Here is a 17758-nt window from a genome sequence, read left to right as displayed (position 1 = left end):
TAAATAAAAAAAATGTAAAGCAAAAGTTGCAGTTACTGTTAGGCGCTTACAATGGAAGTAAATGGGGCAAGTCCATAAAAGTAAAAAATACGTAAGATGTAAACATTATAGGTGTTAACATGATTTTAGTGTGATAAAATCAGGGATTTGCTGATGTTACAGCGTTTAATAACCAGATACCAATGTTTACTGGCTGCTAAATTGTCATGACAACAAATTTGTAATACTGGATAGGCTATAACTTTATACAAATAGGTTTTGTAAATGATTACATCACACTAAAATCCTGTTAAAATGTATAATGTTTACATAATGTGGCTGTACTTTTGAAACTATGTGTATTTTAGCATATAGCACTTTCATTAGGTGTCACTGTAATTGTTGCTTATTTTTTATGGAAATTAACATAATGCAACAAATGCTGTTAACTGAGCCTAACTTGTATTGAACCTGGAGCATACCTTTAAGACCATTTTGAACTAGGTGTTTAAACCAGCATACAATAAAACTTCACGAGAAAACAAGCATTTTTGTAATTTAACTATTGACTCTGGAATGTATAGTTATTGAGATATAGCCATTGTGAGAACTAGCCCCTGTCTCCCTACATTAAGTAGAACTTAACCAAAGCCAACAGTACCACACCTAATGGGGCAGGGAGAGAGTCTCTATCTGTGTGTATAGACAAAAAAAAAGAAAAAAAAAATTTGTGCTAAAAATAGATACCACTTTGAATGGAATCCAGATGTGAGCAATCCAAAAGAACACAGAGGTGAACTTTGTGTGTGTATGTGTGTGTGTCTTTGTCCTTCATGAGTTTTCAGCTGGACTGAATGATAGGGCAGTCGAGGAGCATGCTCCGGTTAAGGGAATGGAGCCGCAAATCTGAACCGAGTCAGGCTGAAGGTTGCTGTTTGCCTCTGATGTTCCTCTATGGCTCCTTAAAAGCAGCTTTGCTATAAATACAGTCTTACCCTGCTTATAGCTCATAACCGCAGCACTCAAAACACACACTCCTCTATTAAAGACCTATTTTAAGCTCTTTGATGCTGCAACATGGATTCCAAAAAAACTAGAAACACAGAGAACGTACACACACACTAATTATGAAGAGAAAGTATGAGCGAGCATGTGCAAGCTTACACAGACTTTAAAAACATGCCCATGTTTACCAGGACAAAGATCCAATGAAGAAAGAGAGTCAAGGGTCAAGTCTGAGGGTGACACACAAAGGCGCAATTAAAAAAGAAGAAAGGGAAAAAGACATTGAGACACATGTAGGTGGTGTGTTTAGGCAGACACACAAACACATACATGGCGTGTATAAGAGCGTGAGAGAGTTAGCGGGTGGAGGGGAGAGGGGAAGTGCTGTAATTGCACTAGATTAGATGGAGTGGTGGGGCTGCTACTGCTTTGGGAAGGGAAGACAGGAGAACACAGCTCAGCACAGGAAATGGTCAGAACGGATTACCACAACAACAGGCAGAAAACTCACTAACACCACAAAAGTGGAGACTGAAAGAACAACAGAGAGGGAAAGAGGTGTGGTGCAGAGAAACACTAAGGGCAAATTCACAAAAGAGATCTCATAAATCTCAGTTGTTTCTCTAAGACAGCAATGAGATTGAATGGTGAGCAAATAGAGAGCTGGTTGCTTGCTTGTTCTTAGTCTCTTTTGGTCCTCTGGTTGTTTTGTGAACTTTTAAGAAGTGTTCGGCTTTTATTCATTCATTCCTTTTATCATCTTCTCCTCTTTGATTGATGGATGGCATAGTTGCTGACAGGGGTGTTGCGCCACCTACTGCACAGGAGTGATTTTGCTTTCGCTCAGCCTGACAAATATGTTTTCCGTTCTTGTCAATAGACCATTCGTCAGCGATTTCTTCGGCTTGTTTCCTTTGCTGTTTAGGCCAAGTCTTGTTTTTACTCTTGTTTTTCTGTTTTTTGTTTTCGAGAGACATGTTTTAAAAGTTGAAATTCTTTTAAAGTTTACACAGCGTTTTAACCCTTTCGCACTTACGATCAAGCTGGTGTGATTACATTAGGCTGGGCTCAGAGGCGTACGATCAAACAGGTGCGAACTGCATTCGTGCAGCTATTTTCCAGCAGAGAGGGACTGAAGTGGTTGTCTGAATGAAACAACTACTTAAATAGTCTTTTCAACATCACAACATCTTTATTTTTTGTCATAAAACATTTTTTGCTAAAAAAAACTTTAGTTGACTGTTTTGATGCAGCGATGCAAAGAATTTATTAACTTGTTAGTCCACTTGAGCCTTCTCCCGTTCCATACATCACTCATTCTCACTACTTCTGGTGCAACAAGTGGAAGGGCTAGGTTTTTAGAACCATCTTGAACTCAGAATCCCATGCTGCATTGCAATGTAAACAACATGGTGGCACATCTTATCCACCATAATCAATCATTATAAACATTGAAAAATGGTGCGCTCCTGCACAAGACACTGTAAAAACAGTGGCGCAAAGTCTGTCTAGCGCATGTTTACATATTATAATTTTTTTTTTTTAAATAGCAAGTCATCTGCTTAAGAGCCGTTCAGACTGAATTAGTTGTGTGAAAAAAGCAAGATGAAGCACAATGAATGGAACAGAATGAAGGTGTCTCGAGACAATGTTTTTCAAAGTTGAAATGCTTTTAAACTTGACACGGCATGTTAAAAACGTGCCGCTCCTGTGTGTGTCTGTCAAGTGCATGTTTACATAAAAAAACAAAACAGCAAGTCTCCTGCTTGGGGGCTGTTCAGCCTGAATGCATTCTTGCATTAAAAAAGGTGTCGCAAGATGTGTTTTCAAAAGTTTACGTTTTTTTTAACTTGACATGGTGTCTTAAAAATACAGCGCTCCTGCACAAGATGCTGAAAAACCAGCGCCTCAGCGTCCGTCTAGCGCATGTTTACATTTTTTTTCTTTTTTAAATTAGCAAGTCCCCTGCTTGGGGACCATTCAGAACGAATGCGCAATAAATGGAACAGAATCCAGGTGTCTTGAGACACGTTTTTCAAAGCTGAAATTCTTTTTAATTTGACAAGGCATCTTAAACAATACGGCCCTCCTGCAGTGCAATGTCCGTCTAGCACATGTTTACATAGAAAAACAAACAAACAAGTCTGCTGCTTTGGGCCATTTGGACCGAATGCATTCTTGCATAACTAATGGAACAGAACGCAGGTGTCTTGATAGGCATTTTCAAAGTTTAAGTTCTTTTAACACTTGACACGGCGTCTAAAAAACATGTGCTCCTGTGCAAGTCGCTGAAAAAACATCAAGATTCTTATGTTAACTGTTAAATATGTTAAATAAAAACACTATGAAAAATCTGCATAGACGGATGCAAAAAATACATTCGGTTTTAATGACCCTTTAGAGTTCTCCTGACTAAATATCTTCTCAAACTCCTCAAAAATTTTAAAAGAGATCTTAACAATGTCACAAACTGTGCTCAGATTTGCCAGACACCAAAGTCTGCTATCAAAAGTCAACAGATTACATTATGAACTCAAACTTTTCTCATCAAATTCTTCAAACACCAATTATCTGAGCTGTGCTACATTACGTTAATAGCTCTGTGCTACTGTATGTCGACAATTCTCTCTTTTGCTAGTTTTACTTCACCTACATCTGACAGTTGCTACTTAATGGAAACATAACTGAGAATTAGCTTTATGCATCCTGACCTATGAAAGAGCAACATCTGAGCAATAAAAATTTCCTCCAGGCCCACAAGAATGTGTAGAGTGAGTGAGGGGAACGTCAGAGAGAGCGAAAGAGGTACGGCTGATGAGAAAATGACAGAAACTGTATGGGAGTAAAAGAGCAAGGTGGAAATGGGAAAAAAACAAGATTGAGATAAAAAAAAAAAGAAAGAGTGGAAGAGACAGAATGATAGTAAAAGGGAAAGATGTGTGAAAGGCTGTTGAAAATAGTCCGGTGTTTGACAGTCCAGGGGGGGAGACAGCAGTCGAGAATTGAGCTCACAGCTTGTACCGAGAGTGACCTTTTCATAATAGTGGCAAGCATACAAAAAATTGAAAGACTTTCTTTTTTTCTGCCCCCTTTAACAAACAGCCTCCTTCTGGAGCATACAGGTCCACAAAGGGTAGGAGACAGATTTATTGAATGGAAAAGAAACACGGTTTTACAGACAATGAGTCGTGCAGCCACAGGAGAGGGCATCTGCTAGATTCAAGAGTATAAATCACAGATAAATCAAAGTATATATCAGTGTGCGTGTGTTATCTGTGCGTGTGGAGGGGTTCTACACAGAAAGATGGAGAGGACAGGCTTTAGTCCTCTTACATAAACCAAGCACACACAGGCCCGTCTTTTTCAACAGAGGCCGTCATTATAGTAATTGGAGGGTAGAGAGTTGTGCCGGGCAGGCAGTGCCTCTCTCCCTCTCTTTTTCTCTTTCTCTCTGTAGCTTTGCCATCCTCAGCGCATTAGACTTAGTACATTCATGCTATTCCTCTAAGTCAGCAGGAGTTTCCTTTGGCCTCCATTGAAATTTGTCTTTAATTTACGTTAGACTCAGTCTTTCTCTCTTTTTCTCTGGCCTTGTAATGCTGGGCTGCCAGCTGTGGAAAGTTACTGGGTGGGGCATGGAGAGGGCAGGGCCTCTGACTCCACTTTGAACTCTTAAAGCCGTTTTTTGTGGGCCACAGGGCAAACGAGCGGCCCGCTACAAGCGTGAAAACAACAGTTTAATGGCTGCCAAAATAAGTTGTGGCTCTTTGATGAGAAATGAAAAAGAAAAGACACGTGTTTGCGTTTCTTGCAAATCCCCAGCGTCTTTAAGTCGGGGATAATTATGGAGGCAGGGTCTTCAGGGGGCGGGGGTGTGGAAAGTCATGGGTAAATATTATCTCTGCTGCGATCCAGCTCCCCACCTCCAACCACACACACGCACACACTACTGAAGCTCTAAATCCCTCAGACTGCCAGTCTAAGCACTCTATATGCATAGACATGCAAACATTAAAGTGTACTCCAATGCTTTGCCTGATTTTTGTCTTTCGTCCTCACCAAAAAGCTCATGTTCGGTGCACTGGCCTACTGTGGCCTACTGTTTATCTGGTTTAGAGCCTGTACAAAGTCACACATGACCTAAAACAGTAGTTAAACACACACTGCAGACACATTGTGTACTTTTCTTTTCATTTTTGGACTTTCTTTGACGTCCCACATCTTCTTTCGCCCTCCCTCGCTCCCCATTGCTGTAGCTCAACTAGCCATTTCCTTTCCATTTAAGGCAGTGTGTTCCCAGCCTGCACTCTCTCTACTGTTGGCTTAACAGGATATATTATCAGTTTATGAGTGTACACATGAAATTATTCCTACTGCTGTATGTTTAATGTAACTGTTTGTTTGGTTATAAACAGAGATTTGGAAGCCACTTTCCAAGATTAGGGTACAAAATAGGGCGGTAAAAATCATGCGGTAACGGCTGTGTGTAAAATGTGGGACAAAGCTAAAGATTACATTTGCAATAAAATGAATAATTGAAAAATACATTTTTGCTTCAATGAAATAAATATCAATTCAATAGACTGTCAAAATTGTGACAATGCTATTTTTAATTGTTGGATACAGTCGAGAAGGTCAAGACCTCTGAAGTGCGACAGGCCAAAATCACCATTTTAAGTGGAGGATACAGACATTTAATGAGTTTCAAACTAGCAACTTTTCATGCAAGGTTAATTATATGTTAGAAAATTAACCTAAATAGCATGAAAAGAAGCTAGTTTTAAACTCTTTAAATGTCTGCATCTAACTTTGGCCCATCTCAATTCAAGGGATAGTTCACCCAAAAATGAAAATTCTCTCATCATTTACTCACCCTTATGCCATCCCATATGTGTATGACTTTCTTTCTTCAGCAGAACACAAACAAAGATTTGTAGAAAAATATCTCAGCTCTGTAGGTCCATACAATGCAAGTGAATGGTGATCAGAACTTTGTAGCTACAAAAATCACATAAAGAAACATAGAAGTAATCCATATGACTCCAGTGGTTAAATCCATATCTTCAGAAGCAATATAATAGGTGTGGGTGAGAAATAGAAGAATATTTAAGTCCCCTTTACTCTAAATCTCCACTTTAACTTTCACTTTCAGATGGGAAAGTGAAACTAAACATGCACCACATGTGACTTAAATTCAGATGTAAAAGTGAAAGTGGAGATTTACAGTAAAAAACAAAAAGGACTTAAAATTTTGTCTATTTCTCACCCACACCTATTACATCGCTTCTGAAGATATGGATTTAAACACAGGAGTCATATGGATTACTTATAGATTATGCTTCCTTTAAGTGATTTTTTTAAAACTAGCTACTTTTCATGCTATTTAGGTTAATTTTATGTTAGAAAAAAGGTTAACACTTTAAAAAAAGGTTGTATTCATTATTATTAATGAATTATATGAGTTAACATGAACTAACAATGAACAATACTTATACAGCACTTATTAAACTTGGTTAGTGTTAATTTCAACATGTACTAATACATTTTTTTAAAATAAAAGGTTGTATACAGTATGCTAATATTAGTTAATGCATTATAAACTAATATACATAAACAATCAACAAATGTATTATTCATGAACTAACATTAACCAAGATTAATAAATGCTGTAAAAATATCATTCATTGTTAGTTCATGATATCTAATGCATGAAGTAATGTTAACCAATAGAACCATATTGTAAAGTGTTACCATTAAAAGTTCATCGAACATAATACAACAAAAAATATATGGGATTTGTACCTTTAATGCTTTTCAAAAACCATCTTTGTGAAATGTGCCTTAAAACAGGAAAAGACTGATAAACCATAAAAGAAAAGATGTGAGATCGATGGTCAGACAAAAGGAACAAATGGAGTGAGTGCAAATGAATAGAGAGAGACAAGCACTTTTCTATAATGCCCTATAAAACCCGGCAGTAACCCGATATCTCTGTGAATTCATAGCAAAAATCACACCTCTTATCTCAAATCTGCATGGAGAATGAAGGGAGGGGTCATATGAAGAAAAGAGTGTGAGAAAAAGGCCATGGGACAGTGGAATTGGGATGAACTGCTTGTAGTTCTGTATGGTCATTAGATACTCACCATTATATTTAATGGTCTTGCGTGGGACAGGGTTCCAATTGACGCAAATCCCCTTTTCAAACCCTATCACGAACATCACAAGAAGGACTTTGGTGCAGCCCATTTCGCCAATCCCACTTGCTTTATTTTAATCCACTGAATGCTGATTCTGATTGGATGAAGAGGCGCGGAGGATCCAGATGCACAACAGCTCCTGTCAAGGGAGATAAATAAAACAACAAAACATAAACAAAAGTGATTATGGGCTCCACCTCCCCAAAGCCTCCCTGTCACTATCCCCGCAGAGCTGGAACTGTATAAACAAAACAGTCAGGACAATTTAATGACAGATTTTACACTCTTTCAAAAGGTACTGCAATAAATGCACGTTGGCAGACCACCAGCCAAAACGTGGATGCTTGTCAAAGCATGGCAGCATCAACACAACTCACAATCATTATGAGAAACACGTCACATATGAAGGACGGCTTGTTTTTGACAGCCACGGACAACGAGAGATGTGTTGGTAATTAAAATTGGAGGCTGTGTTCACTGGGATGCATTATTTCGATGCCTGAAGCAAAGCTTCAAGGGAAAAAGCGAAAAATAAAATAACCCCACAGCGCTCCAGTCTGTTCAGCACTAGCCATTTTCACACGTTTGCTCTAATCATCAAGTCACACCTGTTTCTCTCCATTAAAAAGGGAAATTAGGGCCTTGATAATAATTGCTGATTTGAGAGAAATCCCATTGACTTTTAAATGTGTGTCAAATGTCAAATACTGTTTAGTGGTGCCGATAACAATGTAAAAACCACTCTACCTGTGCAGCGTTTTTATCATTCAGCCCAAAAGGTTGGGTAAATTCAAATGTTCAGGATGATAAGCAAGTTTGGAGGGGCGGCCTTTTACCATCACTGAATTGAGATGACGACCTGTGCAGGAGCAATCTCACAGCCATTGATTTCTCTTTTACTTTTTTCATTAGCATGAAAGAGAGAAAGAGCCAGAGAGCGAGAGATAAGAGTAGTGAGAGATGATGGCGATTTGCTCCAAATGAGTTTTCCGTAATAGAAGAGGTTGCAATATAGCAATTCGATGACTCACATCTTCACTTTTATGCCAGTTTTTTATTGGACCGATGTGGTGCTGTTTGTATCTAAGTTGCATGGGAGGGACTGGTGTGATTGGAAAGTGTCAGACTATTGTGACAGGTGGACAGGTTTTAAGAATTCAACCTGTAAATTTCCCTTTGTCCTTGCTCGCTAAGATTTCTGACTGTTACAGAGAACTGTTCATATGGCCATGCATGACCTAGAGAAGGATTATGGGTAGAGCTCCAACAGCAACAGAGCAGAGGGGCCCTCAAAGATCTAGTGCTAAATCTCCAGAAAACAAAATATTTTTTGGGATTTTTCCCCTTTTTCACCCAATTTGGAATGCCCAATTCCCAATGCGCTTTTAAGTCCTCGTGGTGGCGTAGTGACTCGCCTCAATCCGGGTGGCGGAGGATGAATCCCAGCTGCCTCCGCGTCTGAGACCGCCAACCCGCGCATCTTATCACGTGGCTTGGTGAGCGTGTTGCCACGGAGACATAGCGCACCGCGGCATCCACGCTCAACTCACCACGTGCCCTAACCACATTATACGAACCACATTATAGCGACCATGAGGAGGTTACCCCATGTGACTCTACCCTCCCTAGCAACCGGGCCAATTTGGTTGCATAGGAGACCTGGCTGGAGTCACTCAGCACACCCTGGGATTCGAACTAGCAAACTAGCGAACTCCAGCGGTGGTAGCCAGCGTCTTTTAGCACTGAGCTGCCCAGGCCCCCGAGAAAAAACAACCATTTAACTACAAAGAACAGAGAGTAAAACTCTCTCGTCATGTGCAAACCAGGAGGAACATCTAGCTAATTAAAAGATTAATTTAGACAATATAGTTTTTACTGCTTTCTTAATCAGATCCTATTACATATAAGATTCTATTACTACAGATTAAACATTGAAATCATACATAGTTCTTTCCTTTATTTGGCAAATACATTACAAGTACAAAGAATGTCCATTGAATTTTCATTAATACACTGAAAAAAATTGCACTTAGTAAATTGTACATTATCAAATTGTGTTCTTTTTATTCATTTTTATTATGTTTTTCATTTGACAGTTTTTTAATAATAATATGTTGTTTTTAAGTGTATTCTCCGTATGTACTAATATACATACATACATTAAATGTATTCAAACGTATTTAATTTTTTTAGTCAATTAGAAAAAAAAAATTGTCATTCAGGTCTTGCACCCTCATTTTTAATTATGTATGCCAAGTGGTACGGTAAGGTATGGGGGATTATATTTAGCATAAATAGTTGTTGATGTTGTATTCACAGTTCTGTTTAGTGTTAACCATGATGTTTTGTGTTTTTTTTTTTTTTAAGTCACCATCATGAAGATTAGTGATCCATCTAACTAAGGTAAACCTTGTTCTCAACAATTTAATTCTCATAAATGGAACATGTGGTCAGTATTGTAGCACAGTTATATATATTATATCTCTAATAGTATCTGAAAGAAGGGAATTGAGAGGACCAAATCACCCTTCATGTTCAGCTACTGCTGGACAATACACTGAAGTTACACTGAAAAGTACTGAGTTACCCTAAAAAGATTATATGAAGCTTCATGCATATATTTTAATTAAGCAGAATGAACATGATTGGATTTAGTTTGAAATATGAGCTGTTTTACATTTACAATCTTCAGTGTAGAAAAATCTATTTTGTGCAACCATTTACCTTTAGTAAATTCAATAAGCTATTTTGTTTTCAGTGTACAGATGCAATACATTCCCACAAAAAAAAAAAAAAAACTAAAGTAAAAATAAAATAAAAGTTATTTTCTTGCTTTAAGCATAAACTTCACTCAATTTTGTTAGATTTCTCTGAAAACAAGTATATCTTGTAATTTTGCTTTTCAAGTAAATGTGTCTTGTTTGCATGTTTAGATACAGGATATTTAGATATTTTTACTGGAAAACAAGACAAAAATACTGAGTAAGAAAATGATTTTTGCAGTGTGGTGAGTGAGAAACAAACTCCTCCCTAAAGAAAACACGCCACTCTGTTTCCTCTGCTGTTTTTCATGTATGTTTGGGAAAATGGCAAAGGTTGAGTGATGACTAGCTTTGTCAGTCTAAAGTGTTTCCCATGTCTTTTCAGTCTGTTCTCTTCTCAAACATAGGCTACTTCCTCTTGGCTTCCTGCCCATAATAAGCCCTTCTCTGGAACTAACATCCAAATCAATCCCCATGTTCCTCGTCTAAATTAAAAGTAACACCATTTGAGCTATGACCTGTTGACCCCCAAGAGACAGCAGATGTCAAGGCAATGGTGGGGTCCTGACAGAGATGAAGGTTGGCTGTGAAGCTGATGCCTGAACCTACAGATGCAAAAGAGGAAACAACTGTGGCCCTCAGCATAAACAAACCTTTGCAGTCTAACACTCAAGAGCTTTTCTCTGTCCTTCCATCCCTCTTTTAATGAATGATAAACAAAATCCATTTGCATGTCATCGGCCAGTGAAATAGGAAGGAAATTTCCCAACATCCTGCCACTATCTGTGTACCATGTCAACGATTCCCGAAATTGACCACTCAACATCAGCTTCTTAAATTGGAACAGCAGGAATGAATCCCCTAAAAGCATCTACGTCAAACCCTCTTTTAAGGTTAAGTACAGTGCAGTATGCATAAACTGAATAGTCCTACTACTGAATACAAATCTGCCTTCAGAACATCTTCTTGTTCTTCTTCTTTCGGCTGCTCCCATCAGGGGTCACCACAGCAGACCATCCATGATCCACATATTTGACTTGGCACAGGTTTTACACCAGATGGCCTTCCTGATGCAACTCCCAGTGGCTGGGGGGCTCTCACACTCACCTACAGGGCAATTTTAGAGTCTCCAATTCACTTAACCTGCATGTTTTTGGACTTGTGGGGGAAACAAGAGCACCTGGAGGAAACCCACGTGAACATGGGGAGAACATGCAAACTCCAGTGCGACAGTGCTAACCACTGAGCCACCGTGCCACCCCAAATCTTCCTTCAGCACATGATCTGTTTATTTCTGTATAAGATCAGATGTCACTAGTCAAAACACAGCAGCATGCTTTTACCCCCTTGAGTAACAGACTGGGATCTTTTATAGTCACTTAACCAGGACAGTAGGGCGCCCGACCAAATGGCTTGTGGTAAGAGGAGCCACCAACCCTCTCGAGGTCTCAGTCCTGCCCTTAAACCCCCTGGCTGCTGTTCTCAGGTCTTCACAGAGAGTCTCAGGCTTTTGGAAAGAGTCTCATACTTTCAGAACCTCAAGCTTTGAGCACTGCAAATATCATTTTCTTGATATTTTTTGTCCTGTTTTCTAGTGAATTATTTAAATATACTTTATTTAAGTATTTAAAACAACACATTTACTTGAAGTAAAATTACAATATATTATGTTTAGCTTTCAGAGAAACAACAAACTTCTGCGAAGCTTATGCATACAAAAAGAAAATATATTCATATTTTAAACTTAAAACTCACAAAATTTAATTGAATTTCTCTGAAAACAAAACTTAATATCTGTTGTCATTTTGCTTCTCAATCATGTTTTAAGAATGTTCAGATATTTCTGATTGAAAACAAGATAAAAACAATTATTAAGAAAATGATTTTTTGCAGTGCTCAAAGCTTAAAATTAAAGTATGAGACTCTTTGTAAAAGACTTTTCTTGTTGTATGTACTATATGTCTCAACAAATATTGTGTCATTTTGATTCTCAAGTAAATGTGTCTTGTTTAAAGGATATATTTAGATATTTTACAGGAAAACAAGACCAAAAAGTTACATTTTTTTTTTTCAGTCAGAGAGACCCAGTCTTTTTGAGAGATTTTTTGGCTTCCAGAAAGAGTTTCAGGCTTTCAGAGAGAGTCTCAGACTTTCAGAAAGAGTCTCAGGCATTCAGAGAGAGAGAGAGAGAGAGAGAGAGAGAGAGAGAGAGAGAGAGAGAGAGAGAGAGAGAGAGAGAGAGTCTCAGGCTCTCAGAAAGGGTTTCAGGCTTTCAGAAAAAGTTAAAGGCTTTCAGAAAGAGTCTCCGATCTCAGAAAGGGTCTCAGGCTTCCAGAAAGAGTATCAGAATTTCAGGTAGAGTCTCATGCTTTCATAAAGAGCCCAGGCTTTCAGAGAGAATTTCAGGACTTTAGAGAGAGTCTCAAGCCTTCAGAAAGAGTCTCAGGCCTTAAGAGAGAATCTCAGCATTTTAGAGAGAGTCTCAGGTTTTCAGAAAGGGTCTCAGACTTGCAGAGAGAGTCTCAGGTGTTCAGAAAGAGTCTTAGGCTTTCTGAAAATGTCTCAGGGTTTCAGAAAGAGTCTCAGGACTTTAGAGGTAGTCTCAGGTCTTCAGCTTTGTGCTGGTGAATGTGTTGAGAGTAAGGTTTATAGTAATGCTGTTTGATTTTCTTTGTTTGTGACAGTGCCTGCAAATGGCATGAATGTATTATTTAGTGTGATTTTTCTTTTTCGTGGAAGAAAGTGTGAATGTTGTTTTTGGTCAGACTGCATGTGTGCTGTAAGTGTGACTGATGATGTTGGAAGTGGGAGTGTGTGAAAGAGTGGGAGGCTGACAGCTCATGTGTGTGTTCAATGATTGTGTGTGTGTGCATGTGCATGTCTGTTCTTGGGCAACAACAGGTCATGTGCTGTTTGATTAATGTATGACAATAGATGAAAGTCTGATAATCAAATGGAGTTTGATCAGCTGCAGGCCTGCATCCGGTTACAGGTGCATCCCACTTCCTGTTCCACAGGAAAACCTCCCTGCCACTGCGATCCTGACTCCCAGCGCTCCAAGAGCAAGGCAATCTCTATATCTGAGCAAAACGTCTAAACTACAAGTTCAAATCACTTGATGGTGATGTGTGTATTTTTGAATATTTAAAAATACTTTCTCCTATCCTAGATTAAAATGCAGACAAATCTAAGTAAGCCATTTGTAAGCTTACTTAAAGGGATAGTTCACCCAAAAATTTAAATCCTGTCCTCATTTACTTACCATTTACTTACTCATTACATAATTTACTAACAAATTCATCCCAGCCATGAAAGACACATTTGAAGTCATTACACTGTTATTCTACAGATTTGGCTTCTGGTTTTTTTTTTTTTTCTTTTTTCTAAATCTCTAAAGACTATAACTTTAACTCCTCCAAGAGCTTTCAAGCTAAATCCACCAAATTTGGTGCAGACCTTCCGACTGTTCTAGAACAGTGTGCTATATCTTTTCTAACTGTTTGGAATAACTGTTTTCGCAAAACGGACGATCAAAATTCTGAAAAATCCCATAAACATACATTGACGGAATGTTTAAATGGGCCAAGACTATTCTAATTCCAACTGTCAACAAATTCAAAAGTAAACAAACCTTACTTATCAAGTTAATTTTGCAATTTGTGAAATGACAACTTCACCTTTAATTACTGAGCGCAGGAGAGAAAGAGAGAGAGATAACGTAATGGATATAAAGATCCCTTTTATGATGATTTGTCCTTTCTCACATTCCGTCTCTCACTTTGTATCTACAATTATCCAGATCTCACCTTTTTATTTTTGATTATAGTATAAAATTATCTCCATTCGCTGTCTGTAATACCACATCCCTTTCTTTTGTCTTTCATCCTCCCTCTATAAACCTGTCTCTTGATCTCTTTGAATATAATCTCGCTCTCTCTCTGTGTCCTTGCTGTGTCAGTTGTTTTCATGACGTGGTTTAATCACAAAGTGATCAGTGAGTGTGTTTGTGTTAGGGTACGAGGGACAGTTCGAAACTGGCATCGCTCACTTGTTTCCATGCCCCCAGGAGCAGATGATGCTGGCATACCCTCTCTGACCTATCATTAATGCTGCATGTGTTCCCAATTCAATCAGCCTCATTAATGACAACTGTTCACTACCAAGTTGGTTTTATATAAATACAAGATATAGGTTGATTCCACACCACATGTGAGCACTGCTTTAGTGCACGGTAGCACATCATCAGAATCAACAGCAATTAGTAGACAATGAAACGGCAACCACATTGTGAGCATATGGTCCAGTGGGGCCTTTAGGAGAGAGACACGAAAGCCAGGGCAATTCTTTTAAAGACAGGAAATAGCTATACGACAGGATTGGCTTTAACATTATGCAATAACGATTACGGTTATGTTCTACTTTTATGATTTCAGTGATGACTGCTGGAGTGCATAATCATTTCAACAGAGGTCTGTAGCATGTTTGGAGAGCTGGCTGGGAGCCTGGGAGAAATATTCTGTATTTTGCTGTGTGTACAATATTTTACAGGGACATGGCTGCATTATATGCTGTTATTGTGCAGCAGCATAACATTTGTCTATATACACAAACATGCATAGATCCTACAGCACTGCTTTCATGATAACAACACAACTCAGTTTTTTCAGCTGTTCAGGTGCTATAGATTTTGTCTGTCGATGTTGATGGGTAGACAGATGGAAAAACAAACAGATAGACAAATATATGGATGGATGGATGGATGGATGGGTGGACAGGACAGACTGAAACAGACAAATGGATGGATATGGGTGGACAGATGGATATGGATTGATAGACAGATGGAAAAACAAACAGATAGACAAACATATGGAGAGACAGATAGATAGATGGATGGATGGATGGACAGATGGATAAGACAGACCGAAACAGACAAATGGATGGATACGGGCAGATGGATGGATATGGATCGATAGACAGATGGAAAAACAAACAGATAGACAAACATATGGAAAGACAGATGGATGGATAGATGGATGGATGGATGGACAGATGGAGAGGACAGACCGAAACAGACAAATGGATGGATATAGGCGGACAAACGGATATAGATGTATAGACAGATAGAAAAACAAACAGATAGACAAACACATGGATGGATGGATGGATAGATGGATGGACAGTGCTGGGTAGTAATGGATTACATGTAATATGGATTACGTAATCAGATTACAAAAATCAATTAGTTGTAATTGGATTAAATTACATTTTAAAATACTTGTAATTGGACTACAGTTACTTTTTATAGATTACATGATAACATATTAACAAGACAACAGCAGTAAATTGTTAATAATTTATTGATCATCCTAATCATTCTCTTTTTTCAATCTTTTACATTTTTCATTCTAAATCACCACTCCACTAATATACATTCGGTAATTCTTCAAGTGTTTTTGGAAGAGAGGGGGAGGGGGAGGATTGCGTGTATTGCACTCAGAACTGATACTCGCTATTAGCCAGCCAGGTGAAGATGGAGCGGTCTACCTCAGCATTTAACCACTGGATCTATAGAGATAATTTCATTTTTGAGGAGACATGGGGCAAAAACATCACTGTGCAATGTAAACTCTGCCTTCCAAAAGTTAATATCCTGTCAACTGCGAAGGATTCTACGTAAAATCTAAAGATGCATTTGGATGTATGTTTGCATGTTTTTTAACTTTACATTGTAAATCTAACCAACTCACACACATTTTTTCAATTATTATTTGAATTATCACTCTGTGTGTAATATAGCCATATGTCGCCATATCTTTGGAAGGGTTTTGTCCACCAAACGCATCAAAATGCACAAATGCACGCCATTTCATATTCAATTGGATTAGCGCTGTAAAGTTACTTTTAGTTTCTTAAATTGCTTTTGTAGACGGCTTCACAAATGCATATGAATGCACTTTTGGTGTAGTGATATCTCTGAGACATTTTCGTGACGATGATTCACAAATATAACTGGTCTGATCTCTTACCACATGTGGATGACGTTTGATAAATTGCAAAATTGCATTTGAACCTGTCCATAATTTTAGAAACTCCAATAAGAAATGCCTGTTAAACTTGAGTCTGCAATTGATGGCATCAGCATCACTGGGGAAAACATGAAAACTTCCTTCATGGTTTTACATTTGTGATGATTTTTCTGAATTTGTGGACATAAGCACCACTCAAACCATGCAGAATAAGATTGAAAGTAATCCAAAAGTAATCCAAAATAATTGGATTAGATTACCCCAAAAATGTAATCTACAAGATTATGTTAATGATTGCATTTTTGTCATGTAATTTGTAATCAGTACCTGCTTACAATTCACAAGTAATTTGCCCAGCACTGTGGATGGATAGATGGATAGATAGATGGATAGATTGATGGATGGATGGATGGACAGACAGAGAGAAACAGACAAATGGATGGATGCGGGCGGGTGGACGGACAGACAGACGGACAGACAGACAGATAGATATTTGCCTTATAAACATTCACTATTGTTTCTGCCAAAATATTGTTACTACAGTAAAAGTGTGGTAATTTTTTACAATGGTAACAAAAGAGTAGTAGCTAAATATGGTATTTCGGCGGAAACCTCGGTTGCCAACATACATTTTTCTATGCATATATGGACTCAGAAAAAACAGACAGAAAAGACAGTCCAAGACATTACAGTATGCAAATACATGCACTTGCCTTGTATTTAAGTGTAATTTTGTGTGTTTGTAACACCCTCACGCCATTTGTGTTGTGTAGCTGTCTCACTCAGTTTCAGCACTTTTGTATGCTAATAGGTTGGAAGTGCAAGACACACACTGTGCTCCCTCGGGGGTTAATTGTCCTGTAGGCCATACTTTTCCCTGTCTCTCTCCCTCCGCCCTGCTGTTCCTGATAGCTGGAGGTACAAGGGTCGGAGGAGGGCAGAGGTGGAGAGGCTATTTGTGTGCTTCATTCATTGCTGTCTATCTCTTTCAGTTAATAAGTGAAGGTATAGAGAGAGGAGGCCCTCAATGCAACTCTGTGCCCCTCTAGAGTTTCCTGTTTGCGGAGTTAATGGGGAGTCATGCAGCGCTGCTCAATGATTGTATAGTGTTGCTGTACAGTATGAAACACCTTCATTCCATAAGACACACATCCACTGTTCATTAAGGAGAGAGAGTGAGAGCTAGAGAGAAAGAAGAAGATACAGATGGTGTAGATGCATTTTAACAGACTATAAGCGAGATCGATGGAAGATCTGGTGTTAGTCTAGATGATGTAAACAGGAAGAATCTCAGAGACGGAAGAAGGGCAGATCAGGTTTAATAAATATCCAGTGTGTATGTCAGTAGGAATGCTGGGATGTATTTATGCTGGTTTGCAAGTATCTGTAATACAGTCGCATGTCATGTTGGGTTATTTTGTTTTTCAGTATTGCTGGTTTTGTTTTTCTTATATTTTTCTGAGAAGACAGTAAGCCATCTATTCTTAAATGCATCTGTCCATTTCTTTTCCTGCCTTGTCTGCAGACTTCTGTGGTGTAGGGGTGGGCGGTATGACCAAAGATCTTCAAGGAATGACTGAATTTGCATCACGGTTATGGTATACATCATAACAGCTTTTCAGTGTTGGGTACATTATTTAAAAAAGTTTTCTACTACAAACTAATAATAGCTTCTCTAAAATTGTAATCAGGCTACTGACTTTACTGGTTACTCTCCTGAGAAAGTAATCACATTACTAATTAAGTTACTTTCTAAAACACTTTTCACAAACATTTTTTTGTTTTT

General features: G+C 38.4%; 1 protein-coding gene across 1 annotated transcript in view; it reads right to left on the bottom strand.

Annotated features, from left to right (window-relative positions):
• Positions 1-17758, bottom strand: part of LOC127440230 (semaphorin-4C-like) — a 95504-nt gene that overhangs the window by 27316 nt on the left and 50430 nt on the right. The window contains exon 2 of the mRNA XM_051696723.1: positions 7131-7323. Coding sequence (XP_051552683.1) covers positions 7131-7233 — 103 coding nt within the window. The 5' untranslated portion in view covers positions 7234-7323. The remainder of the gene's footprint in view (positions 1-7130; positions 7324-17758) is intronic.

Source organism: Myxocyprinus asiaticus, chromosome 4 (genome assembly GCF_019703515.2).
Source record: "Myxocyprinus asiaticus isolate MX2 ecotype Aquarium Trade chromosome 4, UBuf_Myxa_2, whole genome shotgun sequence".
Lineage (NCBI taxonomy): Eukaryota > Metazoa > Chordata > Actinopteri > Cypriniformes > Catostomidae > Myxocyprinus > Myxocyprinus asiaticus.
The sequence above is the reverse complement of the archived record's forward strand: the minus strand, read 5'-3'. Positions and strand labels throughout refer to the sequence as shown.